The 24,089-nt window shown below is 43.6% G+C and overlaps 1 protein-coding gene across 2 annotated transcripts in view; it reads right to left on the reverse strand.

Annotated features, from left to right (window-relative positions):
* IGF1R (insulin like growth factor 1 receptor) overlaps positions 1 to 24,089 on the reverse strand; it is a 172,312-nt gene that overhangs the window by 11,002 nt on the left and 137,221 nt on the right. Inside the window, exons 7-20 of one of the 2 annotated variants that reach the window (XM_056499737.1) lie at positions 23,026 to 23,152; positions 21,581 to 21,819; positions 20,943 to 21,110; positions 20,575 to 20,779; positions 16,124 to 16,410; positions 14,575 to 14,711; positions 14,143 to 14,302; positions 13,036 to 13,138; positions 11,615 to 11,685; positions 9,672 to 9,901; positions 9,289 to 9,399; positions 8,500 to 8,659; positions 6,213 to 6,342; positions 2,479 to 2,613 (exon numbers count right to left, since the gene is read on the reverse strand). In XM_056499737.1, coding sequence (XP_056355712.1) covers positions 2,479 to 2,613; positions 6,213 to 6,342; positions 8,500 to 8,659; positions 9,289 to 9,399; positions 9,672 to 9,901; positions 11,615 to 11,685; positions 13,036 to 13,138; positions 14,143 to 14,302; positions 14,575 to 14,711; positions 16,124 to 16,410; positions 20,575 to 20,779; positions 20,943 to 21,110; positions 21,581 to 21,819; positions 23,026 to 23,152 — 2,263 coding nt within the window. Of the gene's footprint in view, positions 1 to 2,478; positions 2,614 to 6,212; positions 6,343 to 8,499; positions 8,660 to 9,288; positions 9,400 to 9,671; positions 9,902 to 11,614; positions 11,686 to 13,035; positions 13,142 to 14,142; positions 14,303 to 14,574; positions 14,712 to 16,123; positions 16,411 to 20,574; positions 20,780 to 20,942; positions 21,111 to 21,580; positions 21,820 to 23,025; positions 23,153 to 24,089 lie in introns of both variants that reach the window. The other variant, XM_056499736.1, reaches the window with a different exon arrangement.

Genomic DNA, 24,089 nt, shown 5'->3' on the forward strand with positions numbered 1-24,089 from the left:
CACTGATGTTTTGACCAGAATTCCAGTTGCTTCCAAGTCAAACTAACTTAAAGAACAGTCCCCATGCTTTTGTAGCTACCTTGTGAGACACAGGAGCACAGAGCTCCCCTTTTCACCTGCTTCCAAGCAGCACCAAGCCCAAGTGACCTCCCTGCAGCCAGACTTTGCTTTGGGACATCTTGAGTTAATATCAGGACTCAACATTAAAATATCACAGCAAGAATTTGTGCTGCCTAAAAAATAACTCCTACTAGCACAGACATGCCAAGAAACCTGCCTTTAAACACAATCTTTTAGCAATCTCCATAAAAAAAAGACGATCCCTTGGTTTACAAAAGGTTTCATAAAGCACTGGAGAAAGCAGTGGCCTGGAACATGCTGGGATGCAGGGTAAGATGCATGTGCAGTTTCAGGGCTCTTAGACACTGCTAGAAACTGTTCTGCCCACGTCCTAATTTTCCTGTAGGTCCCAGCTGAGAAGGAGGTTACTGGACCCTGGAGAGGATCTCTGCCTACAGACCAGGTCTGCCCTGCCAGCAGTGTGTGGGTGAGGACTGGGAGCAGGGGGGAGGTCACCGAGGCTGGCACAGCACTGTCACAGCATCCCAGGCAGGGAAAGAAGTGACAACATGCAAAGAATAAAGCACCACAGGAACCTAAGAGGTTTTCTGATTGCCAGTGTGCAGGGAACAAAGGTGAAGGTTACTCCTGGAGCTCCCTACTGTTATTTCTACAACTGCCTATTTGAATTTCAGCAGGTTTGGGTGTCTGTACTAAAACAAAGACAAAACAAGCTGAAAGGGAGCAAATGCAAGTCACAATAAGGTCATACTTTTTTTTTTTTTTTCTTTTTACATTTGGGATGTAAAGCCAAGATGTTTTATACTCAACTTTATCACTAAAAAAAAGCAAACCAAAAAAATCACCACTAATGTGGATGGGCCTTAGGTCTGAGTTCAGCCTCTTTCCTTTTTCTGACAGAGCAAAGCAGCACAATTCAAAGGCAGATATTTTTTTATTCTGCACCTCTGCACTGTCAGGCTGAATCCTGCTGGGCAGAACCAACGTGTGAACAGCTTCTCCACGAGGAGCAGCACAAGGAAGCCTTGGCTGTTACATACTGGTGCAAAGATTTGCTCTGCCAGATTTTAACCAAGTTCTCCCAGCTCACAAGCCAGGACCTTGAAAGTGGATTCATCCAGTAGCAACAGCCCTGGAGCAGGAGATTCCCTGAGGAGGGGGAGGAAGGAGAACTGGGTGGGCTGCAGCAGAGAGAGCTGCCAGCCTGACTCCCCTCCCAGCCCTGCTCATACCACACACACCCCAGCTTAGCAGGGAATTTCTAGTGCTGGATCTCTCCCCAGAGAGTGTTCTCACTGCAGAGGTGCTTTCTCCTGTGAGCCCAGGGAGCTGAACCCGTCACATCCCCATTCCTCCCCATCTGTGCCCACCCCACTACACAGCTCTGTCCCTGTTAAACAATGTCCAGTCAACCCGACTGCCAGGGATTCTCCACAGCATCGGAAAGGGAAGGAATGTGAAACCAAGGAATCACATGGCAGCTACACCTCCCCCTGCATATACCACCCACCCCCCTCAAACAACAAAACAACACTGCCTGTCATCTGAAACCACAGCCAGGCTCCAGCCAAAAAAGCTATTTTCCTAAGAATCCCAAACAGCTGAGGCCCTTAAGTGATTGTATCCCTTCTGTGGGCCTCCAACAAATTTCAATAACTGCAAGACACAGTATTTCCTTCCCAAAAGTCAGTTTGGGAAGTATATCAAAGCAATAAAGTCTGAACAACTGAAACTGCTGTACACAAAGGCCAGCAGAAGTATTTCAGCAATGTAAAGCTAAAAACTGAAGCTGCTGCTCTGCATACCCTCTGCTGCTGTGAGGCTTTGGGTCGATCCTGGGGCAGGGAGAGGTTTTTCTGTGGAAAATCTCATCCTGTGCTTGCAGGGAAGGAAACTGTCAGCAGGGGGGATTTGTTTATCTCAACAGGACAAGTGTTGTGATTGAAACAGCAGATCCAACCCAGCTTCAGATACACTGACTTACCAACTAAAAAGTTGAATTCCAGTGTTTACACACCTTTCAGCTTGTCCCCTGCTCTTTTCTCTCTTTATGCTCAACAGAATTACTTTAAGCAGAAGAGACATGATTTAGGCACAGAGCCTCCTGATGTACCAAATGTCACTTATGAAGTGACATTTTTACTGAGCCCAATTTTATTCAGCAACACAAAGCTTGGATTTTGTCTGCTTATTAGAGGAGATGGCCCAAGGTGAGATTCTGGCCACAAGCAAAGCTGTTTTCTGGAATGTCTCACTGCCATAAAATACTGGATTGACAGAGACTGACTGAGCAGCCCCTCCCACTCTCTAACAGCCCCTCCAGCCGTAGCTGGCAAGAGCAGAGCCTGCAGGGTGAGGAGGCACAGGCTGTGCCTGCAGGGCAGTGGTGGCACTTACAGCATGTCAGGACAATTGTCAGGCTTCTCCAGCAGCCCCCCTTCCATGACGAAGCGCAGCACCTGCTCGTTGGTCATGCCCTGGTACGGCTGCTCCGCCAGCGTCGCGATCTCCCACAGCACCACGCCGAAGGACCTGCAGGAAAGCACAGTCAGGGCTCCCAGCCACCTTCACAACGCTCTGTTTCTGACAAGATGCTGAGTGCTGGGTGTCTGTAGGGATTTTGTTTTACCACAGTAGCCCAGCTGCTCAAAAACCATGTGTCTGGGGTGACAGTCCCTCCCTCAAGAGGCTGCTGACTTCCAACACCTCTGCTCTAGTGGGAAAAGGGCTCAGGTGAGAAAAACTCAGTTACCCCTTTGTGACATGCATGTAACTGTGTTCCTGAAACAGTGCCTCCAGCTCCTTCCAGATAACTACAAAGGACAGCAGAAGTGAAAAAAACAGTTTGTCTAATAATAGGAATTGATTACTGGCGAAGGAAGATAAGCATAGTTATGTAATTGGGTAGTTTGGACGTAAGTATGGACGTATTGACACTTTCTAAAAATATCTCCATTTAAAATTAGATTATTGAGCAGACACAGCTCAAATTGTCTGCCCTGCACTGAAGAGTCATCTACTTTTAGAGCTGCTGGGCAAAGAAGGAAAATCTCGATGCTGTCTGACTTGTGTGGTAAATGCTGAGTCAAGCTGAGTGAGAAACACACAGTTCCACTGGGGGGGGTTATGAAAACAGGAGTCCAGTGTCATTAGCTGGTTATGGCCCAGTGGTTTTATCTTTCAGCCATCCCTGGGATCTAAACTGGTTTGCATTTGGAGCCAGAAGCCACAAACTGCCTTGCAATTGTTTTCCTTTCAGGGGAGGGAGGGACAGGGGGTCAGCTCAACATTTGGGTGCCTTTGAAGCTTCTTTGATCACTGCAGGGATAACAAGGACGAGTCTTGCACACCTACTCGTCAGATTATCCTAACAAATAAACTCAGGTTGCTCCTTCCAGGCAACTACCAGCCCTGAAAGAATGCAAGATGCTGAGGATTTATTTATAGAAATCCACCCTCACCCTGAACAGTATTACATTAATTTTATAATGTCCTCCTTCCCTAACTACAACAAAAACAGCCCTGGCTAATTACCTCATTCTTCAGCCTGAAAAGCAATAAAAGAATGAGTTGCTAAAATAAAGCTCCACCCTTCAAACCTCCAGACACTCTTCCTTCCTGCAGTTGCCATTTCACCTTACAGCTTATAAATCCTGGACTCCAACCACTCAACAGGGTTTTGTCTTTTTGACATCTTGGCTTCCAAAACTGATCTCTAAGAACATGGAGCTACATGTCACAATATCTGCCCAGAAAGGCAGGAAAAACAATCTCAACCTTTTGTTTACTGTTTGATGCAAATAAATGGCCCCCAAAACAGCCAAGCTCCACAGTTTACACAGAGCAACTTCAAATCTGAATCAACAGAAGGATTCAGGGAATTTTTCCTGGCATGAAGAGACTTCCAATGTATAGTGCCTGATGTAAAAGTCACTGAGAAGGAATGATCCTTTTAGCCATAAGCAGATCAAGTAAATGGACAGTATTTCGTGACAGTGTTAAGTCAAGTTCCACTACATTTGGAATTTAGATTGAAATTTCTCTGTAGCTGTGGATACATGTTCTAAACAAACAGCAAATTTCTTGTGTTGAGCCCATTTTTTTGTGTCTCCAGACAAGTACACCCCTGTGAACCAAATTTCAGAGTAAATCACTTCCAACAATTAAGATGCCAAACCCTCCCAAGGAGAAACTCTGAAATACCCATGAGTACTGTCAGCCTCCTCTCCATAAAGAAAACAATTTTTTTACTCTCTATGTTTACAAGTAAAAATCTGTCAAGATTTTACTGCTCCTCCTCTTCAGCTTTCCAATTCTGTAATCAGTAAATTACTTTCCAGGCCAGGATATTCACTCAGATTGTCCCACTGATGAACTGCAATACTGTTTGCACTGCTTTGGACTGAGCAACTAACAAATGCCAAATCATGGAATCCCAGGATGGTTTGGGCTGGAAGGGGCCTTAAAGCTCATCTTGTTTCACACCTTGCCATGGGCAGGGACACCTCCCACTATCCCAGGCTGCTCCAAGCCCTGTCTAACCTGGCCTTGGACACTGCCAGGGATAGAGCAGCCACAGCTTCTCTGGGCATCCTGTGCCAGGGCCTCACCACCCTGAAGAAATTCCTTCCAATATTCTAAATAATAAATAATCTAAATAATCTAAATCTCCTCTCTTCCTTGTTAGGGAAACACTCACGTACTTCCTGTAACAACTACAGCACTAATTTACATCTGACACCTCATTTGGTGTCACACCTAGGGGTTTTCTGTTTGGAATTTCAATTATATTTAAAGAATAACATCACTTAAGAGTCCCAGGCTAAATGAAAGCATGTGTGGGACACACATGGAACACCCCCACTGCTCACCCTTCAGAGGCAATGGCTGGACCTGAAAATTCCTGTTGTGTGGTAAGAACAGGCAGCTCTGCCAGCTCCTCACTCCAGGCTTGGTCAGTTCTACATCTGGGGATTTTCTAGTGATATAGTCCAAATTTCTGTCTGCTTTGTGAAGCCATTACAAGTCCCAAAATTCTTTTACTGGGAGGCTGCCAAAAGCATGCCTGCACTGTTCCATCAGATAAATGGTTGATACAGGGCTTCCCTTCAACTCAATGTGGTTGTTTTCATCTGCTTCCAAGTCTGAGGGTTACTGGATTCAAAAGTAAGTTACTAGCCATATGTAAAATAAAATTTAAGCATCATTCTGGTGCTTTGCTTTTTCACTTAAATTCCTCTTAGGAACTTTTTGTTCAGAGCTGGTGCTGTGAACTACAGACCACTGACTTCAAACTCCTCAAGCTGCTCAAGGAAAATGCAGTTTACTCCTAAAACACCATTCCTACTGACTTCTAGACATTTGGAGGCAATCAGCTGCCAATTCTGTAACAGATCAGCAGTAAAAACATCTTGTTAGGAAGGCAGAGAAACCATAAAAGACAGAGGAGAGGTTTTGCCAGTACACAACCATCTTCTGCCAAGTCCTCCCTACCTATCTCCAAAAGCTGGGGGGTGTGTGGGGAATTGTTCCAGGGGATTACTTCTCCTAAGTACACGCCTCTATTAATAACTGCACAGATACAGCAAGCATGCAGTGTGCTTTGAAAGAAAAGCCTTTTTCTCCATCTTGCAGTACATAAAACAAGCAAACAAAGCTCCAAATGGAGAGGGATATGCACAAGGGAGAACTCCCCAAAAAAGCCTGCCAGTGTACACAGCCCATCTGGGGGAAAGTGATGCTATTTACACAGAAGGTTTTGATGGAAAAGCAGGTCAGCACTAGGAACCTTTCTATATTTTTGGCAACTTTTAATGCTTTTCTTGAAGGAGGACAATTTAAAAAATGACAACTTGCTCTTCCAGGTGAAGGTAATGTTTTTCCCTGCACAACTGATTTTACAACTAACAGCAGGAAACATGCTGCCACCCCCAGTTTTGGAAATCCATTCAATTCAGCTCTCCCCAAGAGCAAAATTTAACCTCAGGAGTTCCTGCTGAAATGTGAACTTGTGGAACAGGAGAGCTACTTTTGAATGGACAGGAGAAGCAGTACAGTTAGTTAAGCCTACTAAAACAAGAAGAGAGGCTGGAGAGGAGTTAAAGCAGTTTTTCAGAGCCCTGTTTGGTTACCAGACGTCGGAGTGCGTTGTGAAGACTCCATCCTTGAGCGATTCCGGGGACATCCAGCGCACAGGCAGCAAACCCTTCCCTCCTTTCCGGTAGTAATCCGTCTCGTAGATATCTCTGGTCATGCCAAAATCTGCAAGGTACAAATACTCTGAGTCTGGGTGAGAAAATGATGAACACTTCCCCTTCCTACAAGGCAGAGAATCACACTTGGGTGTGATGAATCTGTGCTGTGTTCCCACGACACTTGACTTTGCAGACACTTCAGCTGCTGCCTCGGGGCTGGTGACCTTCCCTCCCAACACCAACAGACTGTGCCACTGACTTCAGGGGTGACATGAATGGTTTAAATATAGGAATGTGAAAAGTTCCAGCATTTATGCTCAAGCTTTGCAGTAAGATGAGTCTTCTGAAGGTCATATAATTCACTAATTGAGCCTCAAATTCAGCGATTTTCTTTTTTTTTAAAGGAGCTCCTTTAGTACTTATAACTATTATGTTTAATTGAACAATCTCACATGCTGAAGGAAATACCTCTCTTGGTTCTCTTTTTCTTATTTCCAAAGGTAGTTCCCAGTTTCTGTACAATATTCCATTTCAAGTGCTACAGAGGATTATGCTGTTCATTTGTGATTAACACACCCAAATATTAAAAACATACTTCCAGTTCATATTCATGCTTAGCTGTAAATTCACAAGCACTTGCAAGACTTGGATCTAAAAATATGCATTCCCCTGACTGTAACTCAAATTTAGTCCAGTGGCTTTTTCCCTACAATCAGCCTGAGACAGAACTGCTGGGTCTCCCACTTACCTATTGAAACCAGTCACTGCTTTCTCAGACACCAACCAAAAAGTTAATAAATTAGAGGTCATCAGTCCTTTGACTGATATTAAATGCTGTCTGATGACACACAGGGCAAAATCCATTTTACCAACTCAGACCTGTGATTGCCCCCATTTTTCCCCCAGGAAATGTGTACAGAAGTCCCCTAGCTCTCTCAGCTGTCACCAGGCTGTGGTGAGTGACCAAGCAGGGGGACCAGGGACACCAGTACCCTCAGTGATTGTGACTAAAACCCATCTGTGCAGCTCTTCCATCACTCCCACACAGCAGGGTGACTTTATCCTGGCTGAACAGAAGATTCTTTCAAAATGTAATGCAAATAAGAAACAGACACACAGTGAGCACAGGGTAGTGTGGCATAAAGCTCTTCCTCTGAGATCTGAACAGTCTGAGTTGGTGTGTTCCAGCTAAGATGCTCCTCAACTGTTTCTGCATGAGGGGATTTTCAATGCTGCTACATAAACAAGAGCAGTGCAGCACATTTACAAAATGCTTTTGGGGTAACCATGAACATGTTAAAGGGAAGAAATGCACCATATCTTCAGTTTACAGAATTGCAAAACAAGCTGGTGGGGGCAGGAGGAGAAAACTGGAATGGAAAGGATTTAGGCTGACTTCCCACGAACCTGCAGAAAATACACAAAATCCCCAAAAGATCTTATTTCCTAATTAACTGACTCAAAATGAAATCATTTTTTCTTTCTCCCAAATGACAGGATTACTTACACAAATTATCAAAATAGCTGAGTTAAGCTCAGAGAAAAAGAATTAGTTTCCTACAGCAGAAGGCTGTTGCTATACATGTTATTTTAATATGCACAACTCAAAAACAGCCAACAGCTTAAAATCACTCTCTCTGGAGAGAAGACTGAAAAAACCCATCTGACACTATTTTGGAGAGATGGTGAAAGGAAAAAAAAATTTGGTGATCTAACAGCAGAGCAGAAGAAAAGCCATTCAGCTGTCTGGGAAGCAGAACTCCAGTTTAGACTGGAAAGCACCCAGCTGAAGTCATTCCACTTCCAACTCAGATATGATTTAAAATAATCCTAAAATTCTAATTCTTGAATCAATAAACAGGAGGTAGAATTATTTCTGTGCTTTAACAGAGACATGAATGACACACCAGTGGTAACTACACCACCCACCCAGATGTCTGCAGTACCTGAACCTAAATCACTGCCTCACCAGCCCTTTTTAAATCCACATGCTGTACTGTTGCCTCACTGGAACAACAGCAAGCAGAGGTATTCCAGAGGTTTCAACTCAGTGTTAACTGCTCACAGGTCTTAAATCACAGCAAGTCTTCGCAGGGAACATATTTCATTCCGCAGACATTCAGAGTAGAGCTCAGCTACAAATAAATGAATAAATAAAAAGCCTTCCAAGACACTGATGCTGCAGGATGGTTCTATGAGCTGTGTAAGGCTCAGGACAGCCCACCTCCAATTTTGACAGTGAAGTCCTCGGCCACCATGCAGTTCCTGGCGGCGAGGTCCCTGTGCACGAACTTGTTGGCGTTGAGATAAGCCATGCCGTCCGCGATCTCCCCCGCCATCTGGATCATCTTCTTCAGCGTCGGGGGCGCCTGCCCAGGGTTGTTCTGAGCAACAGCAAGAGCAAGCAATTAACACACCACAACCACTCTCTTGTGCACACACTGTCCTCGTGTTCTGTTCCTTTCATTTATCCACATTGGAATTTCCAGATCAAGGACAAAAGCTGCTGAGCTCATTTTCTACACTGGCTGCTGTGATTTCAGTGGCAAGTGACCTGTGTGTCATCTTTATCCTTCAGAGCCTGTATCACATGTTAGATTTTAGCTGTTAGACTGATGGCCTATGCATAAGAGTTTGCACAGGAGCTAAGATAACAGATATCTACTTTTCAGCAGGGGCAATGGGCAGGACACACAACATGAAACAATTATCCTAACACGTGTTCTTAAGCCAGCCAATTTCTGTAACATCTTGATGAGAAAGTAGATCAGGTAAGAAATCTAATGCAAATCTGGAAAAGGCGACTTGGTGACACAAGAAGAGACCTATTCCATGTGGCACCCTGGGCTGCCTCATGAAAGAGCTGCTGGAGATCACACAACAGCTCATGTTTTGCCCTTAGACTGAAGGAGAAGGGCAGGAAAGGCTAATTGCCTGCTGCTTCCAACGTGAGGCTGTCTTGTTCAAGATGATTCAAACTGAAGAAATAAACATCCAGCAACTCATGACTCACCTCTGTGTCTGGCCTCAATGATCTCAAGTAACTTTTGAGGTCCCCACGTGTCATCAGCTCCATGATAACCAGTGTAGGCTGGCCCTGAGAAACAACACCAAGCAGCCGAACCTGGCAGAGGAAAAACAAATATTCAGTACAAGTACAGCTAATTATCATTTATTCATATTGATATGCAGCCTTGTGGGAACCTGTGGGAAAGGTCTGAATGTAGATCTGGTTCCACTTTCTGACTGGGGTTTCATGATAATGTTACAATGCTGCACAGAGTCAAAGCTAAAATCCCAAATTCTCAACTCAGGGCAGACGTGCCCAGAACAGCCTCGTGTCGATGAGCACCAGGGCTGGGTGAGTCACAGCCTGGTCACATCTTCAGCACTCACCACATGGTGACAGTTGAACTCCTTCATCACCGAGGCCTCGTTCAGGAACTCGATCCTCTCGCGCATGCTCGCCGACTCATTGACCGTCTTGATGGCCACCCTGGTCTCTGGCTCATCCTTCACCACTCCCTTGGCGATTCCCTCGTAAACCATCCCAAAGGAGCCTTGCCCGAGCTCCCGGCACATGGTGATCTTCTCCCGGGGCACCTCCCACTCGTCTGGAACATACACTGAGGGAGAGAGAACAGCCTGTGATGTGCCACTGCCCCTGCTGGGATCACTGTGAGGTGTCACTGCCTGTGCTGGGATCACTCCCTGCTCCACTGCCCCTGCTGGGATCACTGTGATGTTCCACTGCCCCTGCTGGGATCACTCCCTGCTCCACTGCCCCTGCTGGGATCACTCCCTGCTCCACTGCCCCTGCTGGGATCACTGATGTTCCACTGCCCCTGCTGGGATCACTGTGATGTTCCACTGCCTGTGCTGGGATCACTCCCTGCTCCACTGCCCCTGCTGGGATCACTCCCTGTTCCACTGCCCCTGCTGGGATCACTGATGTTCCACTGCCCCTGCTGGGATCACTGTGATGTTCCACTGCCCCTGCTGGGATCACTGTGATGTTCCACTGCCCCTGCTGGGATCACTGTGATGTTCCACTGCCCCTGCTGGGATCACTCCCTGCTCCATTGCCCCTGCTGGGATCACTCCCTGCTCCACAACAGCAACTGTCCCAACAGCTCTGGTGTTCAAACCCCACACAAAATGCTGAGACCTTGCAGCATGTGTGCAAACAGGTCTGTCCCATACAGAGGCAGGGGGATGTATGATGGCATACAAATAAATCTGAAAGAAAGGTGGATTTGAAGTAGCCTCACTATGGTACTGACATACTGGGACAGAAATAAGGAACCTCAAAGCACAAAATCAGGGTGGGAAGAGGCTCAAATCAATGCTTTAGGTTAAATCTTTTCTTGGACCCCTTGCTCTCCTAATTCTCCCAGACAGCATCAAACATACTTGATCATCTGTATCAGTTCAGTGTCTGCTATATTCTTTATTAACACTGATTTTATGGCTAGAGGGAAGCAGACTCTGATCCAGCAGCTCTTTGCATGGCACTATTCTGATCCCTTGCACACACACCAGTGCACCAGCAAAGGCAGAACTTGCTGCTGCTGCTGCAGGTCTTTGATCAGAGGCAGAAGAGAGCTCTCAGAAGGTGACTGCCAGGAGGCAGGACTGCCTCAGGCAAGAAGACATCCAAGTACTCACTGATGCTGCTCCTATCAGTCACCAAAGGAGGGGACAGTAGTGTCACATGCTCTGCATGGGTTAAATGACAGGATGGAAACAGAGGGCTATAGCATGAACAGTGACAGACCTTTAACCCCAATGGTGTTGCTATAAAAAATAAGAGTAAAATAGTCTGCTGCCACTCTGGGTAAGCCCATTAGTCTCCTGAGGGCTTTTGGAAATACTATTTCAGCAAGAATTCTACAACAGTAGCACCAAACCATAAACAGAAAAACTGAGGCCTCAAGGACATTTGTCTGACGTTGTGATTTCTTTAAATAGCAGGTTTGTTTCAATAGGGCAAAACAGAGCTTAAAAGGGCAAACATGAAAGACCACAAATTCATTCATTCTTCCTTCATTCCAGTGAAAACATCACTGGAAGAGTAGATGATAATCTGAAAGTGAAACTAGTGAATCGGAATTTGCCTCAGGTGAATAAAACTACAGGAAAAAACAATTCAAAATTCAACAGGCAAGTGGCATTTACATATTAGCAACTGTGAATACCAGGGCTGTCCTAATAAAATAGGGAAAGTGGCTGCACAGCACATCTTTTAGAGTTTCATACTGAAAGTTTCATACCTTTCCCAGTCAGACACCCACAGAACACAGGACAGTAAAAGCATCACAAGTTCAGGTCACACTCACCATCTGAGGCACTGAAGTACTCGGGGTTCACAGAAGCATAAAGTACCCCATTGCCCAGTCTGTCACTGTTCCTGTAGAAATATTGGGGTTTATTTCTTTTATCTTTAAATCTGAGTATATTTCAGACCATCTCTTCTACAGCTTTTGCACTGCTTGCTCAACCACAGAATATTATTTACTGCATGTGGAGTTTTTCAGACAAAGGGGACAAACTGAGATCTTATCTACCTCACACAATCAATGGGAACACAGTCCAGAACAGCTTCCCAGGAATTCTGGAGTCTTTTCTACATCAAATCAGCACCAGGAAAATGTAAACACAAGGTTATTTTAGCTGCTGGGTAAACTTCTTTTAAAAAAGGCAGTTATATTTTTATACAGCCAGTAGACCTGTGGCTCAGAATGCACTTTACCATCATCAGCTCTGCTGTGAGAGTGAAGTTTTACAGCAAAAGACAAGACTCTTTTTAGTGGGGGATTCCATTCAACTATTTCTTAAGTGTTTCTAATATTTTATTTTAAAACCACACAATGCCACGCCTCCCAATTTTACTGAGGTGACTTTCAGAATAAGACAAGTAATAAATGCACTTTGAGAGCTTTTGAAAGAGACAGGCTCACAGAGAAAATATTCTTGTGTTAGAACAACAGTTTAAACAGGGAAAAATTATCAGGAATTTCACCTAGGAGAGCCTAAGGAAGGCAAAGCAGGTATTGTAATCACCAGAGACAAAGCCCTTTCTGGAGAGCTTGAGCAGAATTGGTACCACTGTCTGCAGTGCTACCAGTGAATTAGAGCTGGAAATCATGGGATACTCGATGAGCATAACTAATGTGAGAGTAATAAAAAAACCTCCATAGCCAGAAAGTTGCAAGATTGAACATTTGTACTGCTATTAAGTTCTCATTATGTGTTTCAATGAGATTTAAAAAAAATAAATCACTAGTTACAAAAAACAAAATCAAGGAAAACAAATTAACAGTCCTAATGACTGCTCTTGGCCAGGATATAACTTTTTAAGTGGATGTAAAGACTTCAAAAAACACTACAGAATTTGAAAAAAATCAGAATAACCTAAATGGAACTAACTTTTTGTGACTTCTCTTGACCCATATTTCAGTCAAATCTGATTATACATGTCCAGTGTGTGCCATCACTGCCCCACTGACATGTCCCTTACAAGCTTTCCTCTTCCCACTCAAACATGATACTGCAATAAAAACTCTCCTCATATCAGCAGCAGCAGCCAGATGCTGGTAACTCTAAACCACCTCCTTTTCCATACCAATGAAAAGCCTCTCAGCCTCTCAACTCCTCTGAATTCATTTCTCTTTTTAATTTCTAACTCACTCCATGGGCACAGATTTGAAAATAAACAATTCCCCTCCTGCAGGTTTAAGCACCAGCACATGGAACTCACCTCTTTTTGTTAAAGACATAGAGCATTATCAGCAATCCACCAAGGATGAGCAGCAGAGCAATTGGGAGCACAATTACCAAGTGCAGGAAGTTTCCATAGTTTGCTGCTGCAACCAACAAGAAAACAATTGTATCAGGGTTTCTATAAAACCTCTGTTAACAAAGAAACATTCAAAACCCACTCAGTGTATTTCCATACAGGGAAGAAATCAAAGTTCTCATTTTCTTGTCTGATGTGGAAAAATGTACTCAGAAACCCTCCCTGACTGCAGATGAGTGAAACAAGAAAGCAGACACTGAAAGGCATTAATTTTTTACAGAACAGTGTCTGTCTGGGCTTTGTTTTCACAAGCTATACTTAAAGGACTTGCATTCCTCAGTGAACAATATCCAATTGTTCACTTGCACATTCACCTTTTTTTCCACCTTTTGTTCACCTTGCAGCTGCTTATATTCAGAATACACATGCACTGCACTTTACTTCCAATTGTTCAAAGTTCAATAACCAAAAAACCAAACAGGGATAAAAGATGGAGTTGCAGTTTTCTGGGGATATACCTGCTCTACAACTAAACACAGAATGTCTTAAAGAGGGTCTCTGTGGTTATGTTCTTCCAAAATATGACTCCCATTGCCAGGACCAGCATTACCCTTTCATCAGGACACTTTTTTTATTAAATGCCACTCAGAACAGGTCAACCCACCAGCCAAAAACCTACACAAATTACTTGTTCCTCCAATTATTTTGCAATTTTAAGCAGGTTAGCCTTGTTGTCTGTACAGGTTTTGTAAATGGCAAAATGTTGTTATAACTAACATCACATTCCCAAGATAGCTGCACATCACAGGAAGCCACAGCAGGGTGTTCTCCACACCCACACCTGGCTGCACCTCTCACTGACACCCAAAGCTGCAAGGAAAGGACCACACCTCACATACCCCTTCTGGCTGTCAACACTTGCCAAAAAAAAATGGACCAGAGAAGACCATCAGCAAGTAAGAGGAATGTTCAGAGGCAAGAGGCTCAGATACCCACTCACACAAACATCAGCAATTATTAGAAAGACAATAAACCCCCAATTAAACAGACTACAAACACTTGTCTTACATTTGGGCTGCACATAGAAAGAGATGGGCTCAGTCCAGGACCCATTCCCAGCTAAGGAAGTGGCCTGAACTCTGGCAGAATAGTTTCCAGGGTTCAGGTGAGTTAGTTTAGCTCCTCCAAGCTTCTTGTATTCCTGTCTGGAAACACATTCCCGCTTCTCCTAGAAGAAAAAAGCAATTTACACATGTTATTATCTTCACATTCTGGAGAAAGCAATATAGCTGCAGGATAAGCTCATTTTTATAACTAAAAGCCCCACCTGATTAGGTTTACTTCAGCCACCACAAGGAATTTAAGAACTCAAAGGAAATGCTGGCAGGTGCTGGGTGTCTGAAACCACAATTTCTGCTTGTGCAGCACTACACAGAAGCATGTTAAGATCCTTTATTGTGTATAAATTAAGAGTTATGAGCAGTAATGTCAGATCCTCACCTCGCCGTGCTGCCCGTATTTGATTTCATACATCAGGATCAGCCCATTTGGATTTGCAGGCTCCAACCACTTCAGGTAGACAGTATTTTCCTCTTTTGCTTCCCATGATACTGTTCCTGGAATGTTATCTGCTCCCTCTGTAAAATATTTACAGGTGATGTGAGAGGAACACCTATGACTGAAACAGGAACTTTGGGAAGAGTTGGGGAAAATGGAAGGTTCATGATATTCTTCAGGTGCAGAAGCTCTGCAGCAAGAGCCATTCAAATCCAGGCAATCCACTGGCCAAACTGGCCTGCTGGAGATTAGCTCAGTCTGAACTACTGGTTCCCAAAAAATCAGTGCAGAGCACACAGCTCCACCAGGCATGGGCTCTGTGTGCCAAGACACCCTGGTTATCAGCACCTGATTCTTCCTTCCCAACTCCCTCCAACACCAAAACAGCACAGGGAGCTATTCCCACCAAATGGCTGCAAAGAGCTGTAAATACACAACATCTGCCCCACTGACAGCCTTTTCCTCAAACTGTCATAGGAAATCCATCCCCATTTAAAATAGCCTCAGTAGCAATTCAGGAACTGCTTTATCCCTATTTAGTTCCTAATAATTTTATGTGACTTATTCCAAATTTAACAGGAATGTGAAGTGTGTTTCAGTCTGGAAGGAAAAAATACCACCTTCTCAAAGATCTCAAAGATAACAGAAGAAAACAGAATTGTTTAGCCTTTAATTTTCAGAGGCATGTGTTGAAGTCTGGAAAGAGTTCTTTCCTTTTCCCTGATCTCAAGATTTCCTTAGTTCCTTGAAATAAGCAATACTTTTTGGTTTTTTTTACTGACACAGCTGGATCTGGATTATGATAGCCTTTCCTTCCAGAAACAAAACAAAATTGCTACCATTCTGCATCCAATATCCCCAGACATCTGCTGGAGTCAGAAGCTCATTGCATACGAGCTTACACTAAAATCATCTCTATTCTTCTCAGAAGTACAATCTGCAAAAGTCCCAAAGACGAGCACAGCATTCAATGCTTCCTATTTGAAGTAGTCTAGAGGCCAGGGATTGGGCACAAAGAAACACAGTATTCCTCCTGTTCCCAGGCTGGACAAATGCATGGTCGTTCTGTGACAGAAGAAACATTTGGCAAACATTCCCACCAGCAAAACTCCAACATCTGCAAACAGTTCCGAGTGAACACAGCAAAACCAAACATTAGCAGAGAAACGTTGCCTTGGCTCTATTCAGCACACTGGGAGCTGAGGAACAAAACCCTCCAGCCCACCATGTCTGGGGGTCTCACTTCTACTGCTGGGAAACAGTCTCTCCTAATTATCCTGGCAGTCAACTTCTCCCTTTCTGCAGCCCCCAGCACAGACTCAAACACATCACTCAGTACACACAACACACCAGTTAAGGACATGAAACAAAAAAATCTATGCAGCTCCAATTTATCCTACTGCAGTTTTTTTTATTATACCCCATTGTTAATTCTAACTGGTTTGGGAGAGCTTGTCCCCCCGAGCCTGATCTCTGCCCCACGTGAGCATACCTGAGGGCATCGTTCTGGCAAACACGAAGTTGGAGGCGCTGCAGCCAAGCGTGTCGGCCTCGTGGTTGCAGCTGTGGATATCGATGCGGTAAAGAGTGAAAGGCTGCAGGTGGGAGATCACAGTTCTCTCCTTGCCATCCACCTTGGTCTCAAAGAAGGGATATTCCACCTCGCTCTCCTCCGTGTCAGAGGCGTTGCTGAAGTGGTCGGTGCCCGTGGCGTTCCTGCTCCGGGTGGCCAAGGTGGCGTTGGCGATGCGGAACACGTCCCTCCGCTTCCGGTCCGGCCTGGGGAGCACACGGGACAGAGAAGGGCTCTGAGAAAATCCACTTCTCCACAGGGAAAACTGTGCCAAGCACCCCAGCAAAACAGGCAACAGCTAATAAAAAAGCTAAATAAAGCAAACTGCAAAACAAGAGGAAAACGTTCTCTAAATCTGAACTTTCCACGTGTCAGCACATCTCATTTCTCTCTCTTTTGGTCAGGAACCAACCAAAACTCTGAAGCTCACACTGCACCCCAAGATGAATGTGCAAACTCCTGACCTCACACAAACCAACCAGCAAAGAACAGCTTCACCTTTACTCAACAAGAATCCTGGATTTGTGTCTCATGACGGTGATGCTGATGCTTAAAATAAAAATCAGATGCTGGAGGTTGAAAAGGTTAGGGGGGAAAAACTGTTTTGAAGTTTGCTGGATTAGCAAAGGAAGCTGAGCCTACTGAGAGTTAGCTTTGCAGTTGTGATGAAATTAGAATGCATTGCACTGAGAGGAGAAACCTTGGAAGGCAGCTGAAGGCCATGAAGGTTCACCACCACTCGGGTGGTCATCTGTGCATCTCTGCTTCTCTCACCCAAACAAAAGCTCTGCAGAGGAACAAGCCTCATATATAAGAAAACTCAGCACTAATATTGTGCAGAGAAAAAAGTTCAATGAGGTGCTTTGCCTTACAGGCATCTGGGTGAAATTCAAGCAGAGTTAAAAAGCTGAGGATTTACAGCCACACCATTCCTTTCTCAAGCCCATGGAACTGCTGTAGCAGACAGCCCCAAGTGACAGGATAAGGATCAAGACACTCTTAGAACCACGTGGACCAGGTAAGCAAAACCCTGTGGCCATACACTGGACCTGCCCCTTGGTCCTGCCCCAGATCTGAGGCTGTTCTGCACAGGGCAGTCTGGCTTTACTGCTCCTGCTCCTTTGTCTCCAAGGGCTGCAGAAATGCTCACAGCCAGAAACCAACACCCCAGGGGAGGTAAAGGAGAAAGTAAGAAAATTCATACTGCAAAACCAATCTGGGCTGGAATCCTACCCCTGAAATCACTTCAGCAGTGCCCATGGAACACCTGGCCAGTGCAACAGGTACCAAGAGCATGATGTCCAACAGCTCCACCAGAGAGCAAGTTACAAAGCAGGCAAATGAAGCCTCCCTCGAACACTCAACAGGAGGAAAGATGACTCAACAGGAGAACTGAATTCACTGTCAAATATATCATCTGAGTACAGGCAGCCACAGAGCAGCATGCTGCAGAGAGAGCCAAGAACAGGCTCACTCAGTTTTGAAACCTCCTGGCAGAGGGTTGGATGAATTTTTTTCTTTAGAAGCTCACTACAAAAATTTCCAAAATCCCTTTACTACGTCGTGAGTAGTCGTTTTGACACTCTAACCACCATGTAAACCACGTCACACAAATCAACACAGACAAGAAAGAATTTCCTAAGTTAGCAACAAATTGTTTTAAGCAACACACAAGTGTCTTGTCAGTTAAGGCAATTTCATAGGATATAAACATTTGTGCCTCATCTACACTGGTATCTATGAAGTTACTAAACCTATTCACCCTGCTTACAATGTGTATTGATTTATTGCTTTAGCTCAGTGGAAAGAACAAACCTATCAGTAAGAAGTTGGATGCCTAGCCCTGAACTGATGAACATTTGTGCAGACTCTGTGGTTAAAGCAGTGAAAATAACAAGTTCATTTTCAATCAACCACAAAAGCATGTGCCAGTGCAACAACCCAAAAGGCCTGACTTTATCACTGCTTTTATGGGATGCAGGGAGCTTCAACTCTTAGTGGCATCTGAGAGTGGAGGGGAGTACAGCCCTACCCTGTCTTTGGAGAAAAAGATAAAGGAACACAAAACTTGGTGGTGAAAACTACAGTTGTGTCAGGAAGAGAAAAGAGCTGCAGGATAACCACAAGGCAAACGTAATTAAAACATCATGAGATTTGACATCAGTGCTTTTCAATCAAGCAGCTTCCTGCATTCATGAAATGGAGAGATAAAGGCAAAAAACAAGCATCCAAGGAAGTAAGAAAAAGTCAAGAGAAAAAAAACTTGAAAAATCATTTATTCCATTAAGGGAGAGGAAGGAAAAGAAATGCAAAAGAAAAATAAAAAAATAACACTATAAAAACTAAAATAAAATAAAATAGATTTTTCTAAAAAACTGAGCTATTTAACATCAAAATTCACTCTTTTTCTACTTCATGGCAATTTTAGTATTACTTCTCAAACTACACACAGAGCTTGTCCCATCCTGCTCATCAGAGCAACAAAAACCTTGGAGAAGAAACTCATTCTTCTCTGGTAGTGAGTGTCTCTCCAAGACTAAGCAGAGTCCTGTCTGAAATCCACCATGGCACTAATACACATGGGGTCATCCAGAAGTTGCACAAGAGATTAGATATACAGACTTCTTAAACAATCTTAAAATCACCCAGCCAAATACTTTCATGCTGTATTACATGCTGCAAACTCTTTCATAATAACCTGGAGACAGGTAGAACACTGGAAACAAATACTACTATTGAGGCTTGCATTAACACATTAATTAACTTCTCCCCTGGGAAAGAGAGAAAAAAAACTGACATCAAGTAACAAGCTGCTTAGATTTGTCCCATGGAGATGTCTCACCAGCTCATAAACTTTAATTTCCCTGACATACAGTCTCTTAAAAGTTGCCTGGCTATGCAGCTATTGCTGAGCATTGTCCCTTATCTGCCCCTGCTGTTACAAAACACCCTAATGGCAGTAATTTAAGAGAAAAGGACAAGCTTTCAGGAAATTCTCTGTGAACTGAGCAGTTTATTTGTTACTGAGTTCAAGGTTCTATGAGTTTTCTTGGAGGGGGGCAGGACTGCAAGAAAGTTTGAGAGAGGACAACACATTTTGAATTACAAATGTTTGGGGAATAAGAAAAACCTTCTCTGAACAGACTTCCAAGTAGTTTAGGCTTGACACATGGCTTTCAAACTCCCCACTGTGCTATTTCATGGAGTCCAAAATCAGATCTTGCCATTTCCCATGGCTCAGGATTTACATCATGATCAGACACAGAGGCTGTAACTTCCCTGTACCTGATCTTGGCTGCTGCTTCTCATTATCACTGGGGAAACACTGTACAAATGCTCAGTGTGACCCAAACAGCTCAGATAAGATACTTCACACCTCCCAACAGAGGCAGTATTTAGTTCCTCATTTTTTTGGATAAAGCTAAGAAGCACTACAAATATCAAAGTCTCCATCCCAACAAGTCAATCCAACACATCCTTGAATAAAGGTCCAAAAAAATCACAATGGGGAATTATATGAACCAGTATCAATGAGCAGCAATGGCAGACTTTAGAGTTCTCAAACACAGGATTTGACCACGGGCTTCCTCTGCCAGGAGGGAGAATGAGACAAGGTGCACCACTGAAATCTAACAGTGTATTAAAGACTATAACACAACAGCTGTACACTGTGTGCCCTGCCCCAGCATCCAGTCACCCAAAGTAACAACAGCTTACCTAAAAGATAAATTGGAAACTCAAGGATCAAAATCATCAATTAATTCAATGGGATCTACTCTTGTGCTGCAGCACAGAATCATTACACTTTCACTTAATATGCAAGCAGGTGTTTATCATGGGAGAGTGGAAATATTTAATACTTCTTTGCAGAGCTGACCCAGGAAACACACAAGCCCTTTGCAATTAGTGCAGTGAGTCAAGAAAACCAGTTTCAATTCTGTGAGGCAACTGTGCCCTTAATTTCACAGATAAATCTTCAGATTAGGAGCACAAGCACTTCAATGGTTATTTAGAGAAATCACATCTGAAACCCTCCGTCTGCCTCATGTTGCTCATCTCTGAAACCCTTACAGACAATGAGCTCCTCAAGTGACTCTTGAGTCTGAAAAGAAGCCATCACTGAAATCTTGATCAATACAGCTAAGAACCCTTACTATGGGCTACAATTGAAAGAAAGAAATAAAAATTGGCAAATGAGAGAAACTGCCAAGTAAAGCAAGGCTGTGGATCGTCTCACATGAAAAGAAAGGCAATGTTTAGTGTTTCAGGTATTTCTGTGTGCTTTCATGTCCAGGAAACCTCAGTTCTAGGAAATGCTAAAAGATGAAATTATCAGCCCTATTTCCAAAGAAGTGTCCAAAATCCATTACCTGGGGACAAAGATGGAGTTATGAAGGAAGTTCTCAAAGACTTTCCGGTACTCTGCTTCCTCCTTCTCCGCTTGCTTCTCTGCCTCTGTCTTGGGACAAGCACAGCAAGGTCCTTTTTCTCCCCCACAGCCCTCTGGCTTGGTGGGCTCAGTGGCTTCTTCTGTATCAATGGTCCCATCAGCATACCTTCGAATTGGGACTTTATCTTGAAAGGAAAGAACAGAGCTGGTTCATTTCTCTCCAGATCACGGATACAGTAATTTGTATTTACCATTCCCTCTACTTGCTGTTATTCAGCTCTTGCCAGTGAAGAGCCCTGGCAGGCAGAGTCCCAGGCATTTCAACACTAGGGAATTTAGTTCTCCTACCTTTGGAGCAGTAGTTGTGTCTGTACAGGTAACTGTCCTGAGGCTGCTGCTGCCAGCGCACGATGTAGTAGGAGAGGTTCCCATTGGGAAGAGAGGGAGGATTCCATTTCACAATCAGCTGGGATGAGGAGTTGGATGCTGAAATAACATCTAAGGGAATGGATGGCACTAGAGAAGGAAAAAAAAAAAAAAAAAGAAAAAAGAAAGGTGTTTAAATCTAGAGCACTCTACAATGTATTTCCACGCAAGCTTTTGAGTGAATCCCAGTGCATTTCTATACTGCAAGGAAAAACACCACCTTCTATCAAAGAAAGGATTTTCTACTTATGCCAACAGTTAAGGCTTCAACTGAAACCAATCTCAACCTAAAGCTGTACTTAAATTAGTCTTTACAATGGAACAAAGTCTGAAATTCTAAGTCCAAGAAGCTCCTACAGTTCCTAAAGAAAGTAATATCTGAAAAATCAGAGTTTGAATTCAAATTTTAATACTACTTTCATAATCAGTGAAACTGCTAGCACTATGCACATCATCTGCACATACATTTTATTTCTGTATCAACAACAGAACTTGCACAATAATGCACTAATCACACCTACAGCATCATCAACCTCTCACCCCAGAGCCCAGCATCTCACCTGCAGCATTGGTTCGAATATAGATAATTTCACTTTTTGCTCCATGAATATGATGATTTTCCATCATTGTGAGGGTAACAGCCTTGACATAAATGGCATATTGAGTCCAAGGTTTCAATCCCTGCAGCAGAATTCCAGGATTGTTCTCTTTGTTTGGTGGCAGGTCAACATCAACCATGTTCCAGCTATTGGAGCCACATGCATCTTGCCCGTCATACTCTGTCACATTTTTGAATGGTCTAAAATATTCAAAGAAAAAAGTAGCACAAATACTTATTTTCTCCCAAAGATTGTCATATACATATGAGAGTGCCTCACTTCAAAGCTATTCAGTGAAACAAATAAAGCCTACTTGCTTTCCACAGCAGAATATACCAGAAAAAAAAAGTATTTCCAAGCAGTACAAAATTCAGAGTTCAGTTTTAGTAATGAGCAATAAAACAACATTCTCCAAGAAAACACTATATTTATCTATTTTTTTACTCAAAACCGGCAGTGAAATGCTTCAGGCAAATTTAGACTTTAAATAAACATATATCAAACAGAAGCAACTCAAAACAGTTATTGATAGTGGCCAAGCTTTTTACCATGAAGAACCCAAAGTTCCAACACTGGCCTTGACCAGTCCAATGGGCTTTTTACCCTTTTATTTCCACACAATACAAACACACTTATATAGTTCTACTTTTCAGAAGTTGTAACGCTGGTGCAAGGGCATACAAACTCTTGTTATTAATATCTGTACACTTGCCAGCACTGGCTTCATTGTAGAACATCACAATGATCTTTCTCAAGTGATGCTGGCCATGAACCATTTGTGCTTCCATGTCTCATTACCAGCATTCCAAATCTCCCTTTCACACCTCCAGGCTGCTTGGAGAGTTATTGTTGTGCTCATTTGGGTTTTTTTTTATTATTTTAAATTGAACCATTACAAGGATATGCTAAGGCAGAGGCATCTCCCAAGTAATTTGGATTTCTCCAATAATTGCCCCACATCTTCATTATCAAGAGATACTAATGCAGGAAATAACCAAAGATGGATAGTCTAAATAACCCCAAATCCTGAGCAAATAAGTATCCAGGTGGCAGGGCAAACTCCTGGCCTGGAATGCTCCCTAGTCAGTCCTTTGACTGGAAAAAGAAAATATCTCAGCAAACATGATGACTTAGGAGGAGCTCAAAATCAGACCCCTGAGGAGAGCCATCCACCTTTCCCTTTTTTCAAATTTGAAACTTCCTGATGGATTTGCAATCCATTTGTTGCACTCATTCAAACCCATCCACTTTCTAAATGAGGCTTGCGCTCCACCAAGAAAAGAATCAGCGCTAAAGCAGGACTTGAGGATGAAATACACAAACTGGAGGAGGCATCCCACAGTAGGAACAGGATCATCTGCCCTCCCTTAGGCTGCCCTGGCTCATCTCTGACGACATCTACTTACGCCTCTTTGTAGTAAACAGTGAAGCTGATGAGGTCTCTGTAATCTGGAGGGCGATACCGCTCCCATGTCAGCTTAATCCGATTCTTCAGCGTCGTGTTGGAAACAAAATGCAGAATTTTGCTTTCACCTGCAATACAAAAGGGCAGGACATGCCAAAATTGGCATCACATCACCTGTCAGTGTTTTTTGTTTCTTAGATATCAGTTTTAGCTAATAATGAGCCTTTCCAGGAGCTCATGGCACCACAGGATACCAACAGCCTTTGTCTCTGTAGAGCTTCCCCTCTCCTCCTACTACATTTGAGTGCTTAAGCAGTGACCTTGGCAATCAGTTTAAAACACGCTTGAGCCACTTGTTATTAATTTTTTTGAAGCGGATTTTCCTTTAATGCATCATCAGAAAGCTCTTGAAAACTACTTCAGACTCTCCCTGAGCGAGGAATGGAAGCACTGTTTATCCACAGGACTGGTTCTGGAAGCACTAAATTCATCATCCGGCTCCAAAGCACGCGCGGAGCAGCCACCGGCCTCTGTGTGCTCACTCTCCAGGACAACTTTTGACAACTACCATTTGTTTTTCTGGAGACTGAACAACATGGAAAAGACAAAGGAGTTTACATTCCTATTCATCAGAGGCTGGACCAAGAACTCCAAAACTCAGTTCATATACGGCACAACCATTTGATGGCAGCAGCTTCCAGCTACTCTTCTGAACAGACCTGGATGGACGCCCACAGCTTTGAAATGAATGGCTTCCCACTACCAACTCACTGAGCTTTCCAACCCTAAACAAAATAGCATTTTAAAAACTTAATTCTTGGATGAAGAAATTGTGTTCTGTCAACTGTGAGCTAGTTTCTAATGCTCCATAGAAGCTCTGAAAATAAAGAGGTTTTCACCCTCGTGTACACTGGCACTGTTGGTGCTATCTTTGCAAAGGCAGTTGAGCTTTTGTTGATTCTTTTGCCCTTCTCAGAGTCAGAAAGCTTTCTGTACTGGTTTCTTAAAAAAGCAGGCAGTGGCTGGCACTGGCCTCAGTGGTAGTAAGGCCTGGCTGTATGTCTG

Source organism: Oenanthe melanoleuca, chromosome 10 (assembly GCF_029582105.1).
Source record: "Oenanthe melanoleuca isolate GR-GAL-2019-014 chromosome 10, OMel1.0, whole genome shotgun sequence".
NCBI classification, from domain to species: domain Eukaryota; kingdom Metazoa; phylum Chordata; class Aves; order Passeriformes; family Muscicapidae; genus Oenanthe; species Oenanthe melanoleuca.